Source organism: Aulonocara sp. 'chitande type north' Nkhata Bay, linkage group LG10, assembly GCF_057382095.1.
Source record: "Aulonocara sp. 'chitande type north' Nkhata Bay isolate Kocher_YH1m ecotype deep benthic linkage group LG10, A_spYH_male_GT1.1, whole genome shotgun sequence".
Classification (NCBI taxonomy): Eukaryota; Metazoa; Chordata; class Actinopteri; order Cichliformes; family Cichlidae; genus Aulonocara; species Aulonocara sp. 'chitande type north' Nkhata Bay.
Genome location: NC_141353.1, coordinates 10,027,343 through 10,046,899, shown reverse-complemented (window position 1 = coordinate 10,046,899; position 19,557 = coordinate 10,027,343). Strand labels below are relative to the sequence as shown.

General features: G+C 44.4%; 2 protein-coding genes across 2 annotated transcripts; both read right to left on the bottom strand.

The window, feature by feature from the left end:
- Positions 1-1,110: 1,110 nt before the first annotated feature.
- Positions 1,111-2,100, bottom strand: LOC147320264 (olfactory receptor 8G17-like). The gene has a single exon (XM_086307424.1). It carries the CDS (start codon positions 2,098-2,100, stop codon positions 1,111-1,113), a length of 990 nt encoding a protein of 329 aa, XP_086163550.1.
- Positions 2,101-7,244: 5,144 nt separating this feature from the next.
- Positions 7,245-8,234, bottom strand: LOC147320263 (olfactory receptor 8G17-like). The gene has a single exon (XM_086307423.1). It carries the CDS (start codon positions 8,232-8,234, stop codon positions 7,245-7,247), a length of 990 nt encoding a protein of 329 aa, XP_086163549.1.
- Positions 8,235-19,557: the final 11,323 nt, after the last annotated feature.

The following is a 19,557-nucleotide window of genomic DNA, read 5'->3' as shown; positions in this document are numbered from 1 at the left end:
CGATACGCACAACGGGGTATGAAAAGTCTTCTTTTACTGTTGTGCTTGGCTGCCATGCTAATGGACAGAAACTGCCACCTATGGTGATTTTTAAGCGAAAGACTTTGCCTAAAGAGAAGTTTCCAGCAGAAATCATCATTAAGGCAAATGAAAAGGGCTGGATGGATGAGGAAATGATGAAAGAGTGGCTGAGGGAGGTGTATGTAAGGAGACCAGGTGGTTTTTTCCACGCATCACCATCGCTGTTGATCTGTGACTCTATGCGTGCCCATCTCACAGCCGATGTGAAAAAACTTGTGAAGCAAATGAACTGTGAGCTTGCTGTCATTCCGGGAGGCCTGACAAAGGAACTCCAACTGCTGGACATCGGTGTGAACCGCCCGTTCAAAGTAAGGCTGCGAGCGGCCTGGGAGCGATGGATGACCGGTGGAGACCACAGTTTCACTAAGAGTGGAAGGCAGCGCCGGGCGAGTTACGCCACAATTTGCCAATGGATTGTAGATGCTTGGGCTAACATGTCTGCTGGCACTGTTGTTCGAGCTTTCGCAAAAGCCGGCATCGTTTCCGAGGAGCCGCACGGCACGGAAAGTGACTCTGACGGTGAAGACAGTGAACCTGGCATGTTTGATGGAGATTTAGCGCAGCTGTTCAATTCAGACACAGAGGATGAGGACTTCGATGGGTTTAATTGATGATAAAAATGTGAGTACTAAACTTTGTTTTGCTCCTGCTTTATTTTTAAATACGCACACTTGTATGCTTGTGTGTTGTTGATGATGACGATTATTGGTAATAAAAATGTGAGTACCAAACTCAGTTTTGCTCCTGCTTTATTTTTAAATATGCACACTTGTATGCTTGTGTGTTGTTGATGATGACGATTACCGGCAATAGAAATGTGAGTAAGGTACCGAATTCACGTTTGCTCCCGCTTTATTTTTAAATACGCATACGGTACTTGTATGCGCCCTATGGTCCAGTGCGCCTTATGTGTGTGTTAAATACAGTAAGGGCACACATAACTGAGACTGCGCCTTTTAACACAGTGCGCCTTATGGTCGTGAAAATACGGTACTGTAAATATATTTATTTATTTATTGAGAATATGAATCATTTCCCGTCAGTCACAGTCACTGTATTCCTCGTGAACATGATGAACATTTTTTGTCGGACTGCTTTGATCTGCATCCCATAGATAACAGCATTCAGTGCTGGAGGAACCACATGGAACATCATGGAGGCTAACTTCCTTTGGTCTGTCAAATGTGGGAAGCGATGGAGGAGCACAATGACAATGCCTGACAAAAACATGATGACATACATAGTCAGGTGGGTGGTGTAGGTCTGGAGCGCCCGGCTGTTCAGTGTCTTGCTCTTGCTGCTCAGACACACCATGGCGATCCTCAGGTAGGTGATAGTGACGCTGCCAATGGAGAAGCCCAGCAGAAGGACAGTGTAGCCGAGACCGTAAATGTTATTGATGAGGATGTTTTCACAGGAGAGCTTAAACAAAGAGGCATTGTCACAGAAAGGGTTAAATATGATCCACCTGCAGCGTGACAGGCGAACGCTGAGGCCCACGAGGATTGTCACCGTAATGAAGATTACTGCCCAGGCCAAGACCGACAGCTTCACCACCATCCAGTTGGTCATGATGGTGGCGTACTGCAGCGGGTTGCAGATTGCCACATAGCGATCAAAAGCCATGATCATGAGTATAGTGTGAGAAGAACCTGCATAAATGTGAACACAAAAGGCCTGAATGACACAGTCTACATAGTGGATGTACCGATCTGAGCTGGGAATAAAAATATCCCTCAGCATACGTGGAATGATTGTTGTGGCTCCAAATACATCATTAATGCTCATGTTACAGAAGAGCAGATACATGGGCTGGTGGAGGCTACTATCCAGCGTGATCAGGATCACCAGGACAATGTTGGAAAACATGATGAAGATGTAAATGAGGAGGAGGAGGGTAAAGGTGGGAATGGAGGCATCTGGGCTGACCTGTAAACCTTCTAAGAGCAGGATATCTGAAGTCTGGTTTTCCATAGTGCAGAAGGTTAATTTCAACCTGGAGAGAAGACAAAAAAACATGTTTATTTTCAAACTTTAAAGGGATTTTAAAGTGTTTGGAGTCATTTTTTGACCTTCAATGCACATATTAAACAAATATGTAAGACTGCTTTCTTCCACAAATATCTATCCGGTTGTTCAGTCTGACGTCACTAGCCGTGTCTGGGCCTAAACTCCGCTGCAGGTCCATATATCAAACGATCACTATGGCATTACTGAGAGTTGAAAAACTGTCTAAAGTCTTTCATCTTTAATAAAATGATCAGCGTTCTGCTCTACCAGGTGTAACAATTGAGTTTAACATCCAGGCATCCATGAAAACGGAATTTATGACATTTAACGGAGTTAGAAGTTAGCAGGGAGTTAGCTCGCTAGCTTCTATCTAAATGCAATATAGCATGTCCTGACTGCGGGGTTTTGGAAACAAATTCAAACGTACAGCTCTGTTATCACTTCCAGCATAAATGAAGACAGAAAACTAAACAGCAGTGACGTTTGTAGGGTTACTGAAGTTGGGCTAGCTGGTATATAATGATGTGCTACGTGACCGCTAGCGACACAGCTATGTTAGCATAATATAAACAAGCTAACTTTTTTTCCACTCGATAAAAGTTAACGTGAGTGTTCTCGGTGGTCAGGAACAAATGTAATCGCATGGCAGGATGCTGTAAAAGGACCAAACTTCAGCCAGGAGAACAACTGAGATAATCCATCCACAATACGAGGTTAGTCATTCATATACTGCTGCATGGGCTGGGCTGTAGTTACATCCTAAGGTTTTAAAAACTGAGCTTAAATAAATGATTAGCGGTAATAAAAGCCGAGGGAGGTCAACAGTGATCACTGATTGTTTTAGGAGCTTTTTGAGATCAAATAGAAGAAAATACATAACATTAAACATGTTAACAACACAAAAGCCATATTAAACGCAGACTACTTTAGGCCCGGAAGTAGGATTTGTCACGTCATCACTTAACAATCGGATTAGAAACATTGTATCTGAGAGTGATTAAAAACTAGCTCATTATTACTTCTAGGCTGGACTACTGTAATTCATTAGCGTCATGCTCCTGGGCATGGAGACACAGTGTTTTGTGTTATCATTATTTGCATTCTGTCTCTCTACTTTTAAGATTAGGCTTAAAACATTCCTGTCACGATCCTGGGTCTTATGACCCAGTGTTTTGAGTTTAGTTTATTTGGATGTTTATATGATTAAGCTCATGAGTTTTTCTAGTTCTTTGTTATTAGATTCCCCTTGTGTCTTCCAACCCCTGTTAAGTCTCCCTTGCCCTTCATGTGTTTCAAGTCTGTTATGCTGTCAAGTTCATGTAGTCATGTTTGCATTTCATTATGTTTCCTATTTTATTTTCTAAGAAGTTCTGTGTTTTGTTTTACTCTTTCCCTGTGGCGTTGTTATGTCCACGTTATGTCTACTGTGGCTTTCTGTCCCATGTTTCAGGTCCCTATGTTCTGTCTTCTCAGTTGCTGTTAAGTTTGCATGTCTAGCGTTCAGTCAGTGTGTTTCCTGTTTTACTTTGAAGGTCCATGTCTCATGTGAGTGATTCTAGTTTTGCTTCCCTTGTCTCGTCCAGCCTGATCACTCCCAGCTGTGCCCTCTGTGTATTTAAGCCCTGTGTTTCTCTTTGTCAGTGTCGTAATCTCCCTCATGTCTGTGTTTCCCTGTGTATTAGTTATCCATGTCCCAGTTTAGTTTAGTTTAGTTTAGTTTTTCATGTCATTCTGCAATAAAGCAGCTTCTTGAGTTTAATTTTGTTGTCGTGAGTTTTGCGTTTGGGTCCTTTTCCTGCCTCCACACAGCTGAAACATGACAATTCCTTTTGATAAAAAGGAATGTAATCATTACATGGGTCTTTTTTTTTTGTCTCCCACTTCTCACTCCCAACTGGTCACAGTGCGAAATGAGCTGAATATTCTCCACCAAGATGAGCACATCTTTTTAAATAAGGCCGTCTTGAAAAATGTAGCTTTTTGCTTTTTGTATTTAACCCAAAATGAAAATGAAAATGCATCACACAACACTGCAGCTCCAGCCAAAAAGAAAGGGATGAAGAAAAATGTAATTTAAATTTTACATTTCTGTTTAGGTAATAGAAATGTGAGATTCATCAGGGAAACACAATGACATTAGATACCACTGATAAACAACAGACCCAACTATTCTCTGTGGTTTCAAGGGATCTTCCAGAAATGGTAACCTGATGTTCCCCTGATGAGTCATCATCAGGTACAAACTTGATTTCAAAACTCGGTAAAAGAAACTATATTTTATTGCCACTGTTTATGCAAGATCACGAATAAATTAAAAAGTCTAATTGAAACTTTAAACATGTGATGCTTTTCCACTTCTTTTGTTTTTTTACAACCACAATTTCTAAAGCTTGTTGTAGCAGTAGGAAATGAACAAATGTTCCTCTGGTGATAGAATTAGAATTCCTGAATTGAAGTTTCCTCATGTTGAGTTTTAGTTTGTTCATTGAAATTTCATTCCAAGTGTTCTCTTTTTTTTTCAGCAGTATAAAGATTATAACGTGCACAGCAAAGGAAATTAGATTTAAAGTGCTCAAATGGAAAAATTAATCCTTTTTACATCCACCAGATCCCCATTAACCTTTCAAGGGTTAGGGTGAGGTTTTGTTTTAGTTGCTTACTAACCAGACAGACTTTCAGACATTTTAAAAATTTTGGCTATTACTACTATCAGTAGATCACACACTGCAGTGTTAACCAAAATCAACTCCTAACTAATACCTCTGGGCAGGTCAACCACCTAAAATTGTTATTAATAAAAAACAAACAAACAAAAAAACAATCAGCCTAACACTCTAGTCTTTGTTTACCTGTTGTTTACTCCTAAAACCACATTTTCCTGATAGTTCGAACCACCAGCATTAAGATTTTAATCAACACTATATAAACTACATACATATATAAATCAGAGAGCAAAGAAAGGCCATCCAACAACGAATTAGTGACACGAAGTCTTAACTCCACCAAATGCAACACAAATAAAACCCAGCAAAGGCTACAGCCATTTTGGTCTATAGTAAGATCATGTGTGTGTTTGTGTCTCATACTCACCTCAGTTGACGTGAACCTCCTGATATCACACCTGAGGCTTGGCTGACACGTTTTTTATAATGTGAACATGTTCCCTGATGCTGATGGTTTGTCGCGTGAGTAAACAGTAAGACCTCCCCGGATGGCTGAACTCCTCACCCTATCTCTAAGGGAGATGCCAGCCACCCATTTCCGCCACTTGTATCCGTGATTCCATTCTTTCGGTCACTACCCACAGCTCATGAGCATAGGTGAGGGTAGGGGATGTAGATCGACCAGTAAATTGAGAGTGCCCCCTTTTACACTCAACTCTCTCTTCACTACAACAGACCAGTGCAGCCTCCGCATCACTGCAGCCACAGCACTTAGGCCACCCAAGTGAAAGCCTTCTGCCACTTAGCTATGCCTAGAAATTCTGTTCATAAAAATTACGAAGAGAATCTATGACAAAGGGCAGCCCTGGCAGAGCTCATCACCCACCGGGAACAAGTCCAACTCATTGGTGGCTATACGGACCAAGCTCTTACAATTCAATTCAATTTCAATTCAATTTTATTTATATAGCGCCAAATCACAACAAAAGTCGCCTCAAGGCGCTTCATAGATACAGAGAAAAACCCAACAATCATATGACCCCCTATGAGCAAGCACTTTGGCGACAGTGGGAAGGAAAAACTCCCTTTTAACAGGAAGAAACCTCCGGCAGAACCAGGCTCAGGGAGGGGCGGGGCCATCTGCTGTGATTGGTTGGGGTGAGAGAAGGAAGACAGGATAAAGACATGCTGTGGAAGAGAGACAGAGATTAATAACAGATATGATTCAATGCAGAGAGGTCTGTTAATACATAGTGAGTAAAGAAAAACTCAATGCATCATGGGAATCCTCCGGCAGCCTACGTCTATTGTAGCATAACTAAGGGAGGATTCAGGGTCACCTGGTCCAGCCCTAACTATATGCTTTAGCAAAAAGGAAAGTTTGAAGCCTAATCTTAAAAGTAGGAATAGTGTCTGTCTCCCGAATCCAAACTGGAAGCTGGCTCCACAGAAGAGGGGCCTGAAAACTGAAGGCTCTGCCTCCCATTCTACTTTTAAATACTCTAGGAACAACAAGTAGGCCTGCAGTGCGAGAGCGAAGTGCTCTAATAGGGTGATATGGTACTACAAGGTCATTAAGATAAGATGGAGCCTGATTATTTAAGACCTTGTATGTGAGGAGCAGGATTTTGAATTCAATTCTGGATTTAACAGGAAGCCAAAACAGGAGAAATCTGTTCTCTCTTTCTAGTCCCTGTCAGGACTCTTGCTGCAGCATTTTGGATCAGCTGAAGGCTTTTCAGGGAGTTTTTAGGACTTCCTGATAATAATGAATTACAGTCGTCCAGCCTGGAAGTAATAAATGCATGAACTAGTTTTTCAGCGTCACTCTGAGACAGGATATTTCTAACTTTAGAGATGTTGCACAAATGGAAGAAAGCAGTCTTACATATTTGTTTAATATGTGCATTGAAGGACATGTCCTGGTCAAAAATGACTCCAAGGTTCCTCACAGTGTTACTGGAGGCCAAGGTAATGCCATCCAGAGTAAGAATCTGGTTAGATACCATATTTCTAAGATTTTCAGGGTCGAGTACAATAACCTCAGTTTGATCTGAATTAAGAAGCAGAAAGTTAGCGGCCATCCAGGTCTTTATGTCTTTAAGACATTCCTGCAGTTTAACTCATTGGTGTGTGTTATCTGGCTTCATGGACAGATAGAGCTGGGTGTCATCAGCATAGCAGTGAAAATGTATGCTATGCCTTCTAATGATATGGCACTAGGGAAAGTTATGAAGGATCTTCTTATGGTGCAATGGAGAAGCTCTTGACACACACTTCACACTTGTCAGGCAGACACCAACTGGTGTCTGGTGTGACTGAGGCCTTACCTGCATTATATTGAGGGGAATGCAGATGTCTGAGGTGAACTGCTGTGATGTATGTATTTAGTAAAATACACAAAGGAAATCGGGATATGAGAAATAAAAAAAACATGAAAGGCAGAAAAACGTACTGTAAATATATTTATTTATTTATTGAGAATATGAATCATTTCCCGTCAGTCACAGTCACTGTATTCCTCGTGAACATGATGAACATTTTTTGTCGGACTGCTTTGATCTGCATCCCATAGATAACAGCATTCAGTGCTGGAGGAACCACATGGAACATCATGGAGGCTAACTTCCTTTGGTCTGTCAAATGTGGGAAGCGATGGAGGAGCACCATGACGGTGGATGACACAAACATGATGACGAACATAGTCAGGTGGGTGGTGTAGGTCTGGAGCGCTCGGCTGTTCAGTGTCTTGCTCTTGCTGCTCAGACACACCATGGCGATCCTCAGGTAGGTGATAATGATACTGCCGAGGGAGGAGCCAAATAGGAGGACAGTGTAGCCGAGACCGTAAATGTTATTGATGAGGATGCTTTCACAGGAGAGCTTAAACAAAGAGGCATTGTCACAGAAAGGGTTAAATATGATCCACCTGCAGCGTGACAGGCGAACGCTGAGGCCCACGAGGATTGTCACCATAACGAAGATTACTGCCCAGGCCAAGACCGACAGCTTCACCACCATCCAGTTGGTCATGATGGCGGCGTACTGCAGCGGGTTGCAGATTGCCACATAGCGATCAAAAGCCATGATCATGAGTATAGTGTGAGAGGCACCTATATAAATGTGAACACAAAAGGCCTGAATGACACAGTCTACATAGTGGATGTACCGATCTGAGCTGGGAATAAAAATATCCCTCAGCATACGTGGAAAGATTGTTGTGGCTCCAAATACATCATTAATGCTCATGTTACAGAAGAGCAGATACATGGGCTGGTGGAGGCTACTATCCAGCGTGATCAGGATCACCAGGACAATGTTGGAAAGCATGGTGAAGATATAGATGAGGAGGAGGAGGATAAAGGTGGGAATGGAGGCATCTGGGCTGACCTGTAAACCTTCTAAGAGCAGGATATCTGAAGTCTGGTTTTCCATAGTGCAGAAGGTTAATTTCAACCTGGAGAGAAGACAAAAAAACATGTTTATTTTCAAACTTTAAAGGGATTTTCAAGTGTTTTTGAAAGCCACTTACAGGCAGAACTTTGTGCTATTAGAAACTGAATTTGAATAAGTTAAATTTGTATTTGAATTTCTCAGATTGAATCTGAATTGCTCAACTTGAATAAAAGCTTCTAAAACAGAATTTGAATTAGCTTAATTTGAAATCCCATGTATTTGTTTGAAAAGGTTCATCACTAAGTTGAAATAGAATTTTATATTTTGAAAATTTAATAATTACATTTGAATTTGTATTCCATTCTTCTTTAAATTTAGCTCCTGAATGATTTCAGTTTCACTTTCCACCATTCAATTTCAGTTCTACAATTCAGTTTTTGTCAAACATCTAGGTCCTTTATGAAAACCACAGAGTAATTGAGTGCCAGTTAATAGAGCTACGTTCTACCTGCGGACGCAGTGTTACAAAATGGACCTGCAGCATCTTGAGCTTGAGCGGGGCACAGATTAAGCATTCAGAAGTCATTCATCATGTCAAATGACAGATCATATGAACAAAGAGAATTTAGAAATGTAATTATTGATAACAGTAAACAAGCACAGATAGCGTAATCTACAGCTGTTTAGAGAATGAGAAGTGTTGGGGTTTTTTTTTTTCAAAGTTTGCCATTTCAGTGATAGTCTTATATCATGTCTTTTAAAGAAGGATGGAATACAAAAATTCAGTTTCAATTTAGTGATGTTCATTCTCAATCCAGTACACTGAATTTCAAATTAGGCTAATTCAAATTCAGTTTTAGAAGCTTTTATTCAAGTTGAGCAATTCAAATTCAATCAGAGCAACCAACAAGCAGAATTCATGACTGTAGAGAAATGGCACTAGGGAAAGTTATGAAGGATCTTCTTATGGCCTCTAACAGTTGACTCACCTCTGTGCTAGTCCTGCTGGATCTCGTTACAGCTTTCAATACTGGTGCAGTGGTTTAAATCATATCTATTTTTTAAACTTTGATTTAGCTGCGTAAATGGGAAGTCTTCTTCACTGACTAAGATTAATTATGGAGTTCCACAGGGTTCTGTGTGAGGATACTTTGTTTACATTATACATGCTTCCCTTAGGCAGCAGCATCAGAAGACATAGCATACATTTACACTGCTATGCAGATGACACCCAATTCTATCTGTCCATGAACCCGGATAACACACACCAATTCAGGAATGTCTTAAAGACATAAAGACCTGGATGGCCGCTAACTTTCTGCTTCTTAATTCAGATAAAACTGAGGTTATTGTACTCGGCCCTGAAAAGTTTAGAAATATGGTATCTAAGCAGATTCTTACTCTGGGTGGCATTACCTCGGCCTCCAGTAACACTGTGAGGAACCTTGGAGTCATTTTTGACCAGGACATGTCCTTCAACGCACATATTAAACAAATATGTAAGACTGCGTTCTTCCATTTGTGCAACATCTCTAAAATTAGAAATATCCTGTCTCAGAGTGACGCTGAAAAACTAGTTCATGCATTTATTACTTCCAGGCTGGACGACTGTAATTCATTATTATCAGGAAGTCCTAAAAACTCCCTGAAGAGCAGATTTCTCCTGTTTTGGCTTCCTGTTAAATCCAGAATTCAAAATCCTGCTCCTCACATACAAGGTCTTAAATAATCAGGCCCCATCTTATCTTAATGACCTTGTAGTACCATATCACCCTATTAGAGCACTTTGCTCTCGCTCTGCAGGCCTACTTGTTGTTCCTAGAGTATTTAAAAGTAGAATGGGAGGCAGAGCCTTCAGTTTTCAGGCCCCTCTTCTGTGGAACCAGCTTCCAGTTTGGATTCAGGAGACAGACACTATCTCTACTTTCAAGATTAGGCTTCAAGCTTTCCTTTTTGATAAAGCACCCCCTTTTTTCTTTCCACATTCACTGATCAAAGTGCAAAACTGAAGTAAATATTCTTCACAAACATGAGCAAATCTTTTTAAATGACGCAGTCCAGAAAAATTTGAAAACTGAGCTTTTGCAATTTGTATTTAACCCCAAACAAAAATGAAGATGGAACACACAAAACTGGAGCTCGAGCCAAAAAGAAATAGCTCAAAATAAAATTTAAATTTAAATGTTAGGTGATAGAAATAGGATCAAAGAGATTTTCCAAAAATTGTGAACTGATGTTCCTCCGGTGAGTCATCATCAGTCACAGACTTGATTTTGAAAACTCAGCTCACATTAGGTAATAGAAACTATTACCCTTGTTTATGAACAATCACAAACAAATGAAAAGTCAAATGGAAACGTCTGGACACATGATGATTGTCAGCTTCTTTTGCTTTTTTTTTTTTTTTTAAATAAATAGGCACTATTTCCAAAGCAATTACCAAATGTTCCCTTGTTACTAGAATTAGAACTCCTTAATTGAAGTTTCCTCATGTTGAGCTTTTGTTTGTTCATTGAAATTTTAGTCCAAGTATTTATTTTCAGCAGTATAAAGATTAAATCTTTATACTTATAATTAATTTTCTTTTTGCTGACCACATGATAGATCCCCATTAACCCTTCAAGAGTCAGGGTGAGGTTTTTTTTTTAGTCGGTTACTAACCAGACATATTTTCAAACTTTTAAAACATTTTGCATGGCAGTAGTTAGTAGTAATAGTTTCTATCAGTAGATTACAAATTTTGATGTTAAACAAAATCCACTCCTAACTCTGGGTAGGTCAACCACCTAAAATTACTGTCAACATTTAATAAGCCCAACATTCTAATATTTGGGTTTGCTTGTTGTTTACTCCTAAAACCACCTTTTACTAATTAAATCACCAGAAATAGGAGTTGAATCAAAAGAGCAAATGAAAGCCATCCTACAATGAATCGGTGGTAGTGGAGTTAAGACATCACTAAATGCAACACAAATAAAACAAAGGATACATATATTTTAGTCTGTAGTAAGATCAGGTAGTGCGTGTGTTTGTGTCTCATACACACCTCAGTTGACGTGAACCTGCTCAAATCACACTTGAGGCTTGGCTGACATGTTTTTTATAATGTGAACATGCACCCAATGCGCCAGGGTTTGTTGCGTCAGTAAACTCAGATCTGAAAATATCTGTAAGTTCTGCAAACATCTTTCTCCAAGTTTGTACATTTATATTTTTGAATTTAGAAATCACAGAAGAAATTAATTTGAACCAAAAGCAAAGCTTGATTATTACAGGTATTGGGATTTTCAGATCCAAGACCAGCTGTAATTCTGTTGGAAATATTAACCAGTTTTGCCCCAAAGGGCTTTCTTAGCTTCCTGCTTGAAAATTACGTGCCCAAAATGAATGGATTTTAAATACAATGATATTTACAATTACAATTACAAACTCTTTGTAAATGTAACCTATATGTCCACTCACCTAAGAATGATCAAAACAATATTGATAACAACAGAGGGCAATTTATTTAGGGTCTGATGGCAGTTTACCATTGGTGTCCAATACCTTAAAGAATTGCCGAACTGGAGCACATATGTCCTTAACACCTCCTAACATACCCTCTTATACATCAGCTTGACACTGGTACATCAAAAGAAACTTAACCAAAATGTTTACAACCTGAACAACTTACAGTTCCCCTGGAATGCAATGTAAACAAAGAGAAGAAGAAAAGAGAGAAAGAAAAACAATACTTGCATCAATTACCCACTTCTCTGAGCCTGGAGATAGGTGAATATATTATTTAGAGAGTCTTTTCTCAGTCCTGGCCTTGTAAACTGCAACCTCCTCAGTCCGTAATCAGAGAGTGTCTATTTGGCAGTAACCAAAATGTTTTTGTATAGTCTTTGTGAATGAGAAAACAATTGTGATAGCTGGCCAGTAAAATGAAAAAAAAATGTATGCCACTAATTGTGTACATGGGTGTAAGTACTTCAGTCCAAATACTCGAGGTCCAAAGAAAAATGGCACCAGTGAAACAGCATGACAGTGAGGCCTCTTCTGAAAAAAAAAAAAAACGAGTCTCCTCCACCACTGGCAGGAGAATGAACAATAGTATTTTAAGGCTACTGCAGATGTAAATATTCACCACTAGCTCACCATAGTTGCTCTCCGGCACAGCTACAAGCCATGTGAGTTCATAGCCCCTCCTGATAGAGTGTACTACCCCAGCTGACTGTCGTAAAGCAGCCGCAAATCAATAGCAATAAAGAAAACCTCAAAATCATTGCAGAACATTTTATAACAGAACACCCAATATAGATATTGTCATGGTCCTGCGGCCATGACTCAGTGACTTTGTGTTTGTGTTCTTTATTGTTATTACTTTCATTATTATTCATGGCTGTTTTGGGATGGTTTGTGTTTTGGGATTTTAGATACTGGGTTCTGGGTTTGTGCTCCCTCTATTGGTCCCTGGTGTTAGTGTTCCCCTGTCTCGTCAGGTTAATCAGGTCCAGCTGTGTCCCCCACCTGTGTGTGATTTCCCAGTGTCTCTCTGTGTACTTATAGTGTGTGTTTTCCTCTGTTCCTTGTCGCGACGTCTGTGTTCATACTCTGTGAAATCCCCTGCGTGCTCTCCCTGCTGTTCTCCCTTCATGTTCAGGTTTGCCACTCCTTGGTGTAGTTTAACTCCCAGTTTAGTTCATCCTTAGTTCTGTTTTGCCATCTCCACTTTATGTTTGGTATTGTTAATAAATCGCCCTCACGTCTAAATAAGTACTGCATTTGAGTCCTCCTTTCCACTCCTCACACGGCCACTGACCCAAACCGTGACAGTACGACGCGACCACAAGATGGACCCAGCAGCGCTTAATCCGTCTAAGGAGGTCCGGCTTCATCCTCGCCTGGTCCGGCTTCATCCTCGCCTGGTCCAGCTTTCGTGCCTGCATCCTCGTCTGGCCCAGCCTTCGTGTCTGCATCCTCGTCTGGCCCAGCCTTCGTGTCTGCATCCTCGTCTGGCCCAGCCTTCGTGTCTGCATCCTCGTCTGGTCCAGCCTTCGTGCCTGCTACCTCGTCTGGCCCAGCCTTCGTGTCTGCATCCTCGTCTGGTCCAGCCTTCGTGTCTGCATCCTCGTCTGGTCCAGCCTTCGTGCCTGCTACCTCGTCTGGCCCAGCCTTCGTGTCTGCATCCTCGTCTGGCCCAGCGTTCGTGTCTGCATCCTCGTCTGGTCCAGCCTTCGTGTCTGCATCCTCGTCTGGTCCAGCCTTCGTGCCTGCATCCTCGTCTGGCCCAGCCTTCGTGTCTGCATCCTCGTCTGGTCCAGCCTTCGTGTCTGCATCCTCGTCTGGTCCAGCCTTCGTGCCTGCATCCTCGTCTGGTCCAGCCTTCGTGTCTGCATCCTCGTCTGGTCCAGCCTTCGTGTCTGCATCCTCGTCTGGTCCAGCCTTCGTGTCTGCATCCTCGTCTGGTCCAGCCTTCGTGCCTGCATCCTCGTCTGGTCCAGCCTTCGTGCCTGCATCCTCGTCTGGTCCAGCCTTCGTGTCTGCATCCTCGTCTGGTCCAGCCTTCGTGCCTGCATCCTCGTCTGGCCCAGCCTTCGTGTCTGCATCCTCGTCTGGTCCAGCCTTCGTGTCTGCATCCTCGTCTGGTCCAGCCTTCGTGTCTGCATCCTCGTCTGGTCCAGCCTTCGTGCCTGCATCCTCGTCTGGTCCAGCCTTCGTGTCTGCATCCTCGTCTGGTCCAGCCTTCGTGCCTGCATCCTCGTCTTGTCCAGCCTTCGTGCCTGCATCATCGCCTGCAGCAGCTTCTTCGGCATCCGCATCATCGCCTGCAGCAGCTCCTTCGGCTTCCGCATCATCGCCTGCTGCATCAGCTCCAGCCCCGCCTGGTTTGGCTTCAGCGGGTCCAGCCTCTTCCTTCTCCTCGTCTGTGCCTGGTTCCGCTGTTGGCACACCACCATCCGGTCCGCGTCTGGCACCTCATCTTCATTGGCTGTTTTCTAGGCTGCTGGCTAGTCGTCATCGCCGTCGTGGCCGCCCTCCTAAACGAGGTTGTTGCCGCCACGGCCTCCTTCGTGGACGGCCTCCTGAACTCTTTACGCGCCGCCACGGCCTCCTTCGTGGACGGCCTCCTGAACTTTTTGCGCGCCACCACGACCTTCTTCGTGGCCGGCCTCCTGAACTTTTTACGCGCCGCCACGGCCTTCTTCGTGGACGGCCTCCTGAACTGTCCCATCCTGGCCTCCTGTGCTATCGGGCCCCAGGCCGGCCACCTGCACTGTGCTTCGGACACTGTGCTTTGTGAACGGTTGTTTGGGTCTCTGGGGTCTCCATTTTGGTCATGGCCCGGGTCCTGCTGGCACAGGATCAACAAGCAGGGAGCCATCTGCTGAATGTTCACCATCTAAAAGCAATGGGATAATAAACTCAGTAAACTGACACAAAATAGTGTCAGGGACACTATCAATTTGTTGAATTTTAACAAAGTAATCCAGCAAAGTGAACGCCCTTTGCACCTCTTGTAGTTTAAACTTGGCTTTAACCCCATTTAACATAACGGTGTATTCTGGATCAAAACCATACCTTTCACAAAACTACATTGTCTCTCTCTGCAAAGCGGCAGATGAATTCACAGATGTTCGTGCATATGCTCAGGATAAGGTTACTGATGCTCTCAAGTCCCAATTATTCCTACTACTTTTAGCTGTAACTATTAATAATCATTAGTACACATCACATCATAACATAAATACATGATAACACATGGAATAGCATAATCTAAGATAAGATAAGATAAGATAACCTTTATTAGTCCCACACGTGGGAAATTTGTAACCAAGTAACCAAGATGGCGCCGCGTATGGATGCCCTGGTGCTTCAGTGCGTTACTTTTGTCTTGTTTTTGTGCATTTCGTCTGTGTCTGGGCACTCCTCTGGATATTCTTACACCAGCGAGCCGGCGTACTCGTGCGTTTGAGGAAACGCGGACTGAGAACGGCCCTTCCTGGGATCTTCCTTTCTAATGTACGCTCACTCTGGAATAAGATAGACGAACTGGCCCTGATGAGAAGCATGAACAGAGACTTTGCCTCCTCCTGTGTCTTATGTTTTACGGAGTCGTGGCTCAGTGAGGACATCCCGGACTGCGCGCTCAAGCTGGATGGCTTTCATCTGCTGCGCGCGGACCGGCAGGCCGCTCTCTCCGGTAAAACCAAAGGTGGAGGTGTCTGCTTCTACATCAATAGTGGCTGGTGCACAGATGTAACAGTGATTGCTCAGCACTGCTCTCCCTCTCTGGAATATCTTTTTATTCACTGCAAACCGTTTTATTCTCCGCGGGAGTTTGCTTCATTCATCCTGGCCGCTGTTTACATCCCGCCAGACGCGGATGCGCAAGCAGCTCAGTGCGCACTCGCAGAGCAGATTCTCCACATGGAGCGGACTCTCTCATCATTGCTCTTGGGGACTTTAACAAAGCCAATCTGAGCCATGAGCTTCCGAAATACAAGCAGTATATTAAATGCCCGACCAGAGAGGAGAGGACATTGGACCACTGCTACAGCACGATCAGCGGGGCCTATCGCGCGGTGCCGCGCGCTTCACTCGGACTTTCTGACCACGTCATGATCCACCTAATCCCCGCGTACAGACAGAGGCTGAAGCTCTCCAAACCTGTCGTGAGGACCAAAAAACTGTGGAGCAACGAGGCTGTGGAGGAGCTTCGCACGTGTTTGGAGACCACAGACTGGGACACAATGAAGGCTGCTTCTAACAGCTTGGACGAGTTTACGGACACTGTCACCTCCTATATCCACTTCTGTGAGGACAGCATTGTGCCATCACGCACCAGGGTGAGTTATAACAATGACAAACCCTGGTTTACTCCTAAACTCAAAAAGCTGTGGCTGGAAAAGAGTAAGGCGTTCAGAAGCGGAGACAGGGACTGCTACAGAGAGGCCAAGTACAGGTTCACTAAAGAAGTGGACATTGCCAAACATCAGCACTCTGAGAAGATGCAGCAGCAGATCTCAGAGAATGACTCGGCCTCTGTGTGGAAAGGTTTTAGGAATATCGCCAACTACAAGCCTAAAACCCCCCACTCCACTGATGACTTGCTCTTAGCCAACACCCTTAACGACTTCTACTGCTGTTTTGACGAGCCATCAGGCAGCCTTCACACCTCCAACGACCCCAACAATAGAGGCACTTTGGACACTCATTCCCCCACCTCTCCCCCCTCCATAGAGCCATCACCACCTTCAAACTGTTCACCTGCAACACCCCCCTCCTCACCCCACACAAAAGAGGCTTTCACACCACCTCCTCCCACCACAACTCTTCATATTCATGAAGCAGATGTGAGGAAGCAGTTTAGGAGTCTGAATGCTCGGAAAGCTCCCGGCCCAGACGGTGTGTCTCCTGCCACCCTCAGACACTGTGCAAACGAGCTGGCCCCAGTGTTTTCTGGCATCTTCAACTCCTCACTGCAGGCATGTCATGTGCCTGCCTGCTTCAAGTCCTCTACCATAATCCCTGTCCCCAAGAAACCTAGGATCACTGGACTAAATGACTACAGACCCGTGGCTCTGACATCTGTGGTCATGAAGTCATTTGAGCGCCTAGTTCTCTCCCATCTCAAGACCCTCACGGCCCCCCTCCTGGACCCCCTGCAGTTTGCATATAGAGCCAACAGGTCTGTAGACGACGCCATCAACATGGCCCTACACTTCATCCTGCAGCATCTGGACTCCCCAGGAACCTACGCCAGGATCCTGTTTGTGGACTTCAGCTCTGCCTTCAACACCATCCTTCCAGACCATCTCCGAGGCAAGCTTTCCCAGATGAATGTGCCTGATCCCATCTGCCGGTGGATCACTGACTTCCTGACGGACAGGAAGCAGCATGTGAGGCTGGGAAAGAATGTCTCGGACTCCCGAACCATCAGCACCGGCTCCCCTCAGGGCTGTGTTCTTTCTCCTCTGCTCTTCTCCCTGTACACCAACTGCTGCACCTCCACCCACCAGTCTGTCAAGCTAATCAAGTTCGCAGATGACACCACCGTCATTGGGCTCATCTCGGACGGGGACGAGTCTGCCTACAGGAGGGAGGTTGAACGTCTGGTGTCCTGGTGCAGCCACAACAACCTGGTGCTGAATGCCCAGAAGACAGTGGAGATTATTGTGGACTTCAGGAAGCACACAGCCCCACTCCCCCCCATCATCCTGACTGACACCCCCATCACCTCTGTGGACTCATTCCGCTTCCTGGGTACCACCATCACCCAGGACCTGAAGTGGGAGCCCACCATCACCTCCGTCATCAAGAAAGCCCAGCAGAGGATGTACTTCCTGAGGCAGCTGAAGAAATTCAACCTGCCAACACGGACGATGATGCAATTCTACACTGCAATCATCGAGTCCATCCTCACCTCCTCCATCACCGTGTGGTACGCTGGAGCCACTATCAGGGACAAACAGAGACTGCAGCGTGTTGTGCGCTCTGCTGAGAAGGTGATTGGCTGCAGACTCCCATCTCTGCAGGACCTGTACACCTACAGGACACTGCGGCGTGCAGCCCGGATCTCAGCTGACCCTTCTCACCCTGGACACAGTCTGTTTGACCTGCTCCCCTCAGGCAGGAGGCTCCGGTCCATTCGCACCAAAACCTCTCGCCACAAGAACAGTTTCTTCCCCTCTGCTGTTGGACACATGAACAATAACCACATGATTGTCCCCGCCACTAATACATGACCCTACGCTGTGTCACTGCATCATTTCATGTTTGGCACTGATCACCACCTGCACTCATGTATATATCTTTCTACGTAGCACTCATAATTCTTATTCTCATGTATATATCTCATGTATATCTCATGCACATATCTTTCTTTCTACATAGCACTTTAATTCTTATTGTCTGCACTGAAGCACCGCAGCAATTTCCTAATGTTGTAAACCTCAACATCTGGCAATAAACCCATTCTGATTCTGATTCTGATTTGTTACAGCAGAGAGTGGGCAGTGCCAAGTTATATAGCAAAATCAGAGAACACTGGAATAGAATAAGAATAAGATACTGTAAACAACTGTACAGAATAGAATAAAATAAAATAATAATATACACAATAGGATAAAATTGGAATACAAGTGCTATATACAATTGAGTAAAAATACAACTTTGTCAGAAAAAGAGTATTGCACTTAGTCTTATTGCACATGAGTGGGTTTGTGTGTTTGATCAGCTGCAAAGTCTTTGTTGTGGAGTCTGACAGCAGATCGGGTGCCGCAGCCTGCCACTGAAGGAGCTGCTCAGTGCTGTCAGAGTGTCCTGCATGGGTTGGGAGATGTTGTCCAAAAGGGATGACAGCTTAGCCACCATTCTCCTGTCACTCACTACCTCCACTGGGTCCAGAGGGCATCCTAGAACAGAGCTGGCCCTCCAGATCAGTCTCTTCCTGTCCCCAGAAGAGTTGCTGCTGCCCCAGCAGACCACACCGTAAAAGATAGCTGAGGCCACCACAGAGTCATAGAAGGTCTTCAGGAGTGGGACCTTCACTCCAAAAGACAGTACAGCCTGCTCTGCCCTTTCCTGTAGAGGGTGTCCTAATTATGAGTCCAGTCCAGTTTATTGTTCAGATAAACACCAAGGTACCTGTAGCTGTCCACAGCCTCAATGTCCATACCTTGGATGTTCGGTGGTTGCAGTGGAGGATGTTTGTGCCTGCGGAAGTCTACCACCAACTCCTTGGTTTTATTAGTGTTGCTCTGGAGGTAGTTCAGCTGGCACCAGTCCTCAAAGTCCTGAGTCAGTTCTCTGTACTCCTTGTTGTCCCCATCAGTGATGAGGGCGACTATTGCAGAGTCATCAGAGAACTTCTGCAGGAAGCACTGGGTGGAGTTGTGGGAGAAGTCTGCAGTGTAGATGGTGAAGAGGAACGGAGCCAGAACCGTTCCCTGTGGGGCCCCCATACTGCAGACGACTCTGTCCGACACACAGCCCTGAGTTCTCACATACTGTGGTCGGTCAGTGAGGTAGTCCAGAATCCATGTAGTGAGGTGGTGGTCCACTCCGGTGTTTTCCAGCTTGTCCTTCAGGACCATGGGAAGAATAGTGTTGAAGGCACTGGAGAAAAAATCAAATAACATGATTCTCACAGTGCTTCCAGCGGTCTCCAGGTGAGAGAGGGAACGATGTAGGAGGTGAATGACAACATCATCCGCTCCGATGCCAGGCTGGTAGGCAAACTGAAGTGGGTCCAGTGATGAGCTCACCTGGCGCCGAAGCTGAGCCAGGACCAGCCGCTCCATGGTCTTCATCAGGTGGGATGTCAGAGCCACCAGCCTATAGCTGTTGAGGTCCTTGGGGCGTGAGGTCTTTGGCACTGGTACAACACAGGAGGTTTTCAAGAGTTGTGGGATTCTCCCCA

Bases quoted from the DNA above. Each gene is read 5' to 3' on its own strand.
- LOC147320264 (XM_086307424.1), bottom strand. From the start codon at position 2,100: ATGTTTTTTTGTCTTCTCTCCAGGTTGAAATTAACCTTCTGCACTATG.
- LOC147320263 (XM_086307423.1), bottom strand. From the start codon at position 8,234: ATGTTTTTTTGTCTTCTCTCCAGGTTGAAATTAACCTTCTGCACTATG.